Source organism: Nuphar pumila, chromosome 4 (genome assembly GCF_984573655.1).
Source record: "Nuphar pumila chromosome 4, dmNupPumi1.hap1.1, whole genome shotgun sequence".
Classification (NCBI taxonomy): domain Eukaryota; kingdom Viridiplantae; phylum Streptophyta; class Magnoliopsida; order Nymphaeales; family Nymphaeaceae; genus Nuphar; species Nuphar pumila.
The window spans coordinates 22,138,527-22,147,226 of NC_143252.1; the positions used below are offsets into that span (position 1 = coordinate 22,138,527).

At 43.1% G+C, this 8,700-nt stretch overlaps 1 protein-coding gene across 2 annotated transcripts; it reads left to right on the forward strand.

The window, feature by feature from the left end:
* The first annotated feature begins 5,072 nt into the window (after window positions 1-5,072).
* On the forward strand, window positions 5,073-8,059 carry LOC149839621 (zinc finger CCCH domain-containing protein 66-like). Of its 2 annotated transcripts, none has more exons than XM_090002686.1 (2): window positions 5,073-5,271; window positions 5,743-8,059. In XM_090002686.1, the coding sequence occupies exon 2, from the start codon at window positions 5,754-5,756 to the stop codon at window positions 7,794-7,796; it is 2,043 nt and encodes a 680-aa protein (XP_089858812.1). In that variant the 5' UTR covers window positions 5,073-5,271; window positions 5,743-5,753; the 3' UTR covers window positions 7,797-8,059. The 2 variants fall into 2 exon arrangements, with proteins under 2 accessions (XP_089858812.1, XP_089858811.1); XM_090002685.1 differs by having other exon boundaries at window positions 5,075-5,271; window positions 5,738-8,059.
* The last annotated feature ends 641 nt before the right edge of the window (window positions 8,060-8,700 follow it).

Sequence of the window (8,700 nt, forward strand, 5' to 3'; positions counted from 1 at the left end):
TGGAGCACTCCGTCCATTAAAAAAAAAAAAAGTTGGTACTAATCATGTCTCAGTTTTGCATCTCTTTGAGCGCCACAGCAAACCTTCAATGAGAATCCTCAAGATCACAAATATCAGTAGTGTTGGCATTTTCTCGCAAGGGCAAAATCTTGCGATAAACCATGTGCTTTTGTTTGTCTAAAAAAAAAAACAGTATCCCAAAATTAAAAAAAAAAATTTAATAACATAAAAATATAAAAACTAAAAAAATTAAAAAGTAAGTTTTTGAAAATATCGAAATATTTTCAGACTGGATCATATTTTCAGACTGTACATTTGACATGCAATACTTTTTTATTATTTTCTGTGCGAGAACGATTCATATCGGTGACCCAACGAGATTCAGTGCCTATACCGATACTGACAACATTCGCTCCTTCTCCCATCAAGTTAGGCGACCCGCACATTAACAATAAAATAAAGGGGTGGTTGTTTACTTTACGCACCAGAACATGTCAGCTCCGTGTGTGTGTGTACGTTTGAATTGCCCCAAACCTGAAACTTGTCCGGAGTCGACCAGGATCTAGATCCGGATTCAAAATATTGACCATTTTGGTCAGACATAGGTCGGGATCCAGGTCAGACCAAACCTATGGGTTGTTCTACAGCTAGTCTTCAATCAAAACCACACGCCAGATACAGAGTTTGCACTTACTTTATTTGTTTCTTTCACCTTCTTCTTGTTTGGCCCACCAGAGCACTGAAAAATCTGGTTGTATCGTACAATATAGATGACCTAAGTGCTCGAGTAATCATATTTCCTTAGTAACTGTCCTTGAAAATAACAGATATCTAAGATGTGGAAACCGAGCATGCCTAGTTAGCTTTCTAGGATATGATATCTGCTGCTATTTTCAGCCCCGCTTTAAATAAAGAAATAAGAAAGGAAGACCCACTAAAATTCCCATTCATAAAGTGGGCGGAAAAGTAAAGACAAGTGGAGAACAAAACAAAAAAAAAAGCAGAAGAAAAAAAGTGATGGCAACCCCTCCACCCCAATTTTCAAACGCGTGATCGGGTAAATTGTATTTTTACTGAAACAAAAACAGAGATAAAAATGTAAGAAGGTCCGATTAATACATAGACCCGATGGAATTTTGTGTCGAACCCAAACCTGACCCATAATTTTTTAATGTAAAAATGATAAAAAATGTGATTTTAGTGAGTATGGTTCATGTAGTTCTTATCGGGTCCGGGTATAAAATTTTTTTTTATAGTAGACTCGATTAGACCTGAGTTTGGATAAGATACCATACCCGAAAATCTGATTCAAAGTCTGAATCCACGAGTCCGAACCAAACCCGACCAGTTGACACCCCTGGTCAATGCATGCCATCCATTTCTTGTAAGTCGTTCAAGAGATGAAGGGTATTAAGGTGAATCCTGGGTAGCCCTGACCTGGGTTGCCTGCCAGTGACAGGGTCGGGTAGGACCCACCCTAACCCGAATGATTGATTAAACCCATCCGAGTCACACGTGCCTCGCCATCGTCTGTGTTTGAATGGGTTTCAAGTTTGGACCTTTTGACTTTTCCCTAGCCGTCTTATACGACGTGCGAAGAAGAGCCAGCGAAGGAGACCAACCCTTTTAAACGCTTTTGGTTGAGGGCAGCACCCTCGAAAAAAAAATTTGAGATAAAATAAAAAATGGCTACAATTATTAATAAAAATCTATTTCATATGGACAAATCAAACTATTTGCTGCAACCAGGGCTGGGCTAGGACTGGGCTTTTAAAAAAAAAATTAACTATTTTGGGAGGCAGGCCTGGACTACAGCCCCCCCCCCCCAGCTCCGCCTCTGGTGAGAATAGTGATTTACATTCTCCACCTCCCACCATCTCACCATCACCACCCACCACCCATCGACGATCCGGTGATCCAAACAATCTAACTTCAGCAACAATGCACTGTGACCACTTGCCATCACCACCTCCGGCAACACCATCAACAGCATGGTGACCTACTGCCTCCAATCCAACATCGTCGACTCAAACCACAGCTCGCCCTCCTCTTCATCTCATCCGGCAACACCCACCAGAGGCAAACCTCCTCCCTCCTCCCTCCTCATCGACCCAGACCACCTTAGCCCCCAAATGAGCTGCCACTATGTTGCACCGTCAACAACACAATGTCTAGGATCGTAAACATGTGGGTGTGTATGTGTCGGTGGTGGGTTTCTTTTAGATGAGATTGTAAAGCTTGAGATTTTTCTTTGATAATTAAAGTGAAGAAATGATGAATTATTAGTGCATCTATAACTATGGTGTGAATTTTTTATTTTTTTGATTTCGACTAATTATGATTTTATGTCTTGAGTTATAAAAAAATAAAAAAATAAAAAAATAATTGTAAAATTTAAAATATATGAACTAAATAAGAAAGTAATTGATTTTAGATTTTGAACTTTGGTTTTGGTTCTAAATCTTAATATTTAGATCCAATATAGATATGAGGTGACATTTGGATGGGATCCAAATTAAAATATTAATTGAATCTAATAGCAACGGTTGTGACCTTCATAGGGGATGTCTTATGTGGACTCCATTTGAATCCAAGAGTTCACGTGGGTTAAAATCTAATCTAGTTTTAATATAAAAAAAATAATTAAGACTTTAATTAGAAAATTAGATTAAATTATTAATTAAGATAATAAAGAGTGTGGGACGTCCCACACCTCTTGAATAGATTAAAGCTGGATAATTGTTAATTGTGGAATGGTCAAACATAAAGGATCCTAATCAATTAGAACTTTTGAAAAATTAAATAACCAAATGAGAAAGGAGTCTAGGAGATAGACTTTCATCTAGGTGAGGACTCCTCTCCCCCTCCACTCGATTTTGGAGGAGAGAGTTCTAACCACCTTAGGATTTTGGGCTAGGTGGGAGGGTTATATAAACCCCCTCTCTTACGACCTTCCTATTTTAGAAAAAAAAAAGATAAAAAAAATACTCTCTCTCTCTCCTTTTTTCGTTTCTTGTTTCTTCTCCTATTCACGTCTAGGAGGTCTGGAGTGGTCTTACGTGATAGATTATATAAAAGTTTTGAATTGGTTTGGTCTTAGAAAGTACTATCTGGATCACCAACTGTCCTCATTGGATCAGCTTCTGTAGGATACTTGGGTATATTAAATAATAAAGCATAACAAACTCGAGAGGTTTGATGTTGTGAATGTGGTAGTGTAGTAATTTGGTTTAAGCTTAAGCATGCACCCGTATGCAGTATGCATGGCCTTAAATTAATTCATGAATGATCTTTGCTCACACATGAATTGTGATTGTTACATGCTATGAATGTTTATATGATCACTTGCATTCTTAGTATATTTGACCGCTTTATACTTATGATTTTTCAGATGAAGAATCAACACAGAGTGATTGAGAGTTTGTTGCGGGTGGCACCATGATACTAGAGATTTTATTATGTCTTGTGAAAGTTTGAAAATGTACAATGACTATTAATTATTTAAGAATTATTTGAAATTCAATTCATTTAATTGATGCTTTAATCATTTGGTTTTTGAAATGAATATTGGTTTGAGAATATCTATGTTTAACTATTATTGAATTATTTTTAACCTTTAAAATCAAGCAAAAATAAAGCAAACTTCGGGTTAAATTCAGACAAGTATACCATTAGATGCGTCTCAAAATTCTGAGAATGTTGAAAATTCATTTTTCTAAAATCGAGTTACGACTAGCCCAAAAATTGCATTTTTCAAATATAACTCGCCTCTATTTTTTATCTTTGATAAAGGTAATTTTCCATGCCTAAGTTCATCCAAAGATGAAGGTGAGCTTAGTGTTACCATGAGACCCATTCTTGAACCAAAACAGTCCAACAAACTTTGGATTCAAATGTTGTTTGTATCTCCCACCTAGATCACATGCCCTGTCTAGACCCAAAATCTATTTGGCTTTGCTCAGGATTAGTCTGGATCAGATGCAATCACATAGCACAAAATTTGTGCATTAAGCACCTGACTGCCCTCCATCAAGCCTGGGGCCCCACAACTGACAGGCCTGTTTCCAAGATGGAGGGTGATCAGGTGCTTAATGCACAAATATTTGTGCAATCATATCGCACCTGATATTTTCACTTGTGATTAAGTCCCAAGCAATATAAAACAAAAGGAAATTTTACGTCTAACAACCACCAAACCTAATACTAGTCATATGCTAAAAACATAGGACCCTACTCTAATAGTTTTGAAATACAGGCGGTACCTAAATTTGTCATGTAAAATTTTCAAATATATCCATAGTCATTTATTATTAATAAATTTTTTTTTTTTAAAGGCAAGCTGTGGTTAAAAAACCGAACCTACTCTATTACCTGAATTAACTTTTTTGACTTAACTCTGAACCTAACCTAGTTTCATGGGAACGCATGCATGATCAGTCTGTACCGATACTCAAGTGAATTATTTTGAATGGGACAAAAAATAAAAATATATTGCATGTCAATCAAATTGTAACATATGTTAAAGTCATTAAAACAATATTAAAAAAACAATTTTAAATAGTTTTTTAGTTTCAAGATAAAAACTTATCGATTTTCTGCCGATAAGATATGTATCCCAATGATAGACGGTGGGGGTTGAAGAAAGACTGAGAGAGGCATTATCCACACCACACGGGGGGTTGGGATGCGGATACTGACACCCACGTCAGCACGACGGGAACCCGATCAGGCGTGTAACTGGAACCTTCGCACGTTCGCCTGGCAACGTCGCCCACCCGCGGTCACACGCGTGTGGGTCGCTACCACGTTGTTCAATCACTCCTCAAAGAGGAACCAGGCTGCTGCCTGCTCTGTGCTTCGATCTCATCTCGCACGTGAGACGAAACGCCACCCGAGTAAACCATCTCCTCGTTTCGCCCGTCCCTTTCAGAAAGTCGGTCCCCCTTACCCCATTTTTCCCACATCCTACATTTTTTCTTTCTCACCTTTTTCTCAACGAATCAGATAATTTGTAATTTCCCCAAAAGCTTTCTTTTTTATTTATTAGTATTTTTTTTTTCTTAGTTCTTTGACCGAGAGCGGAAAAGGAAGACGGAGGGATCCTTCCTTCGTCCTGTTGTCCTCTTTCCTCCCTGCTTCCCTCTGCTCGAGGTAGAAGAAGGGGAGAGGTGGAGAGTGAGGTGTGCGTGGACTGGAGTGTGAGAGGCTCAGAGAGGGATAGAGAGAACCGCTCGTTCTCGATTTGCTTGTAGACCGTCATCTCCCTTCAAGGTAATCCCCAACTCCTCTCTCTCTCTCCTCCTCTTCCCGTGGATACCCATCATTTCTTTTGCGTTGAACTTGTGATGCTGTGTTACATGAATCATAACGCATGGAGGGCTTACCTTATAAGTAAAGTTTTGTGGACAGATTGATTACGTTGCTTCTTCGATAGGGGGATTGGATAAATAGGAGATGGCTGTGTTATGTTTCCCCTTTTTTTTATCGTTTGCTTTTCTTTCTGTCATTTTTGGTGTGGATTAGGTTCACGAACCGACATGGTGGCTCTTTTATTGCCTACCCTACCAGTCCTCCCTTGTTCCTCACCCTTGTCAATCCTAACTCTCACCTGCAAAAACCGTAAAATTCCATCTGAGAGAAGGCTCACCCTTCATTGCTCCTTCTCTTTGTGTTTGAGTAAGAAATTTGTGCGGTTTGGTGGTTGGTCTGATCATAAAGTTGTTTCGGTTGATTGCAGTGCAGGGTAAGAGGGCATGTGCGGAAGGCCAGAGTTTGTGAAGAAAGAGGGGTTTGAGGGTGGGATGGAGGGCGCGATGGGATTCTGCGGTGACAACAGAGGCAGGATGGAGGACTTATCCTGCAAGGCGAGCGCCTGCTCCGCCCTGCTCGAGCTATCGGCTTCCGATGACCTGATAGGGTTCAAGCAGGCCGTCGAAGAGGACGGTTCCGCCATCGACGAGGCCAGCTTCTGGTACGTCCAGTCCTTCCCCAGGAAGATGGGCTTCCTGCAGAGGACGCCGCTGATGATCGCTGCACTCTTCGGCAGCACCGATATTCTCAAGTACATCCTCTCCACCTATTCCACCTGCGGCATCGACGTGAACCGCGCTTCTGTCTCCGATGGAGCCACCGCCCTGCACTGTGCTGCCGCCAGTGGCTCGCCTGCATCTGTGCAGATCGTCAAGCTTCTGCTCGAGGCCTCGGCCGATGTTAATTCTGTTGATGTCAATGGAAACCGGCCAGGGGACCTGATTGCAGTCTCTTCCCCGGTGCTGTCGGACTCGATAGATGATCTGAGTTCCTTGTTGAATGTTAACGGTGACGGGAAGTCGTCTCCGGTGGCTCGGACGCTCAAATCGGGGGCAGAGAAGAAGGAGTACCCCGTCGATCTCTCCATGCCTGATATCAAGAATGGCATGTACACCACGGATGAGTTCAGGATGTATACCTTCAAGGTGAAACCCTGCTCCAGGGCCTACTCGCACGACTGGACCGAGTGTCCCTTTGCGCACCCGGGCGAGAACGCGAGGCGGAGGGACCCCAGGAGGTACCACTACAGCTGCGTCCCGTGCCCTGACTTCAGGAAGGGTGCTTGTCGCAGGGGTGATGCTTGTGAATACGCTCATGGTGTGTTCGAGTGCTGGCTCCACCCTGCACAGTATCGAACCAGGTTGTGCAAAGATGAGACCAACTGCACCAGGCGCGTCTGCTTCTTTGCTCATAAGCCAGAAGAGCTCCGATCCCTGTATCCTTCCACCGGCTCTGCCCTGCCTTCTCCGAGGTCGATGGCACTCGACTCGCCCGTATTGAGCCCATTGACACTTAATTCGCCTTCTGTTCTCTTGGGTACTCCGCCAATGTCACCCTCCGCCAGCGTTGGCTCTGCTTGGCAATTAGGTGGTTCTAGTGGCCTGCAGGCAAGCAGGCTTAGGGCGGCGCTTAGTGCTCGTGACTTGACGATGGATGATCTTGCTGAATTGGAGGGTCAGAAGCAACTTCTTGACGATCTCGCCGCCGCAGCTGTGGCCTCCTCCCAGCTTCAACAATCCAGGATTGGCTCTCTTGCTGCTGCTAGTGTGCTTGCTTCATCTGTGGGCAGCCGCAGTGGGAAGTTCAGGAACACATCCGGATCTGCTAACCTTGAAGACATGTTTACCTCTGATGTGCTGTCCCAAATGGCCGCTGTGGATTCTTCTCTGTCTCTGAAAGCAGCAGCGGCAGCAGCTGCCATGGCCCAAATCCAGTCGACGATGCGTCCTAATCTCAATTACGGTGTCCCTTCTTCTCCTGTGAGGACTTCTTCGCCCCATCTAGGAGTGGATCTTTGCAGCGGGTCTTCTTCGTCGATGTCCCCTGCATTGGCCACGGCGGTCATGAACTCGTCGAGGGCTGCTGCGTTTGCAAAGCGCAGCCAGAGTTTCTGTGATCGAGGAGCAGCGGGGTTTGCTGCTGTAAGGGCGCCTTCCACATCATCGAAGCTGTCTGATTGGAGCTCTCCCAATGGGAAACTGGATTGGGGGGTTCAGGGGGAGGAGCTCAACAAGCTGAGGAAGTCTGCGTCGTTTGCCATCCGTAGCAGCGGGGGGGCTACTGCTAACGAACCCATGGCAGAGGAGCCAGATGTATCTTGGGTGCAGTCGTTGGTGAAGGACGGACCTACAAGCTATGGGCTCGAGGGATTGAACCAGAGTGGGCTGCAGCACGGTTTTCATGGCTCGGGTGTCTCGGCTTCTGCTGCCCCCTTTGTGCCTTGGGTTGATCAGTTGTATATGGAGCAGGAGCAGATGGTGGCTTAAACGGCCTTCCGTCTCCCACATTTTTTCTTTTTAATCAATTCGTTAAATTTTACAATTGCAAAATATTTGTTACCGAGGGAACATAGGTAACTCTGGAGCAGCCCTTTTAAGGAAGTGGGGGGCATTGTCTCGGAGGGAAATTCGCCCATGGTCATCATGATGTTCACGGTGTTTCTTTTTCTTTTTTACTTTTTTTTATTCAACATTTGTAGCTGTTCGTCAAATATCATATAGCTCTGTCTTGTTCTAGGGCGCTTGTTTCATTCCGTATGTTGCTGATCACCAAGGGATGTAGTCGGTATTTTCATTAATTAGCAAATTTGTAAATGTACATATACATATTGATAATTCAATCTTTTATGTTAAAAAAAATTTATTCTGTCTTTTCTATTTCGGAGATGCGAGCGAGATCCTTGAGTTAAACATAAATGGCCGACAGCCATCAAAACAATGAAGAAGCTCATTGTGGGGAGGGTGTTAGCGTGTTCTCTCCCGAAGATGCAGGTTTTGCTACGTGTTCGGGGGTTCGAATGAGCGTCATGTACATAAGCACGTGGGGCTCGTATTTTCGTGTGTGTTGACATCACTTAGCGTTGGAGTTCGGTGTGGTTGCAAAGACTTAAGTACTCTTTTTCGCCATTCTTGTCGTGAAACAATGAATTGAGAAAAAGACAAAAATATCTTTCATTCAGAAAAGGGAGGATGATCTTAACTATTCAAAAAGTTTAAACGTTTTGTTTTCACCTTAAGCATTAAACTTCTATGCTATCAATGAATTACCTTTTGTCCACGCACAATCTGCTGTAACAGGAGCTCTTTTTGACGATGCATCATTTACCGTCGTTTGTTGTCGTCGGAGCATCTTTTGCCATCGTCTCGAGTTCAGGTTCTCGCCTTGGTTTTT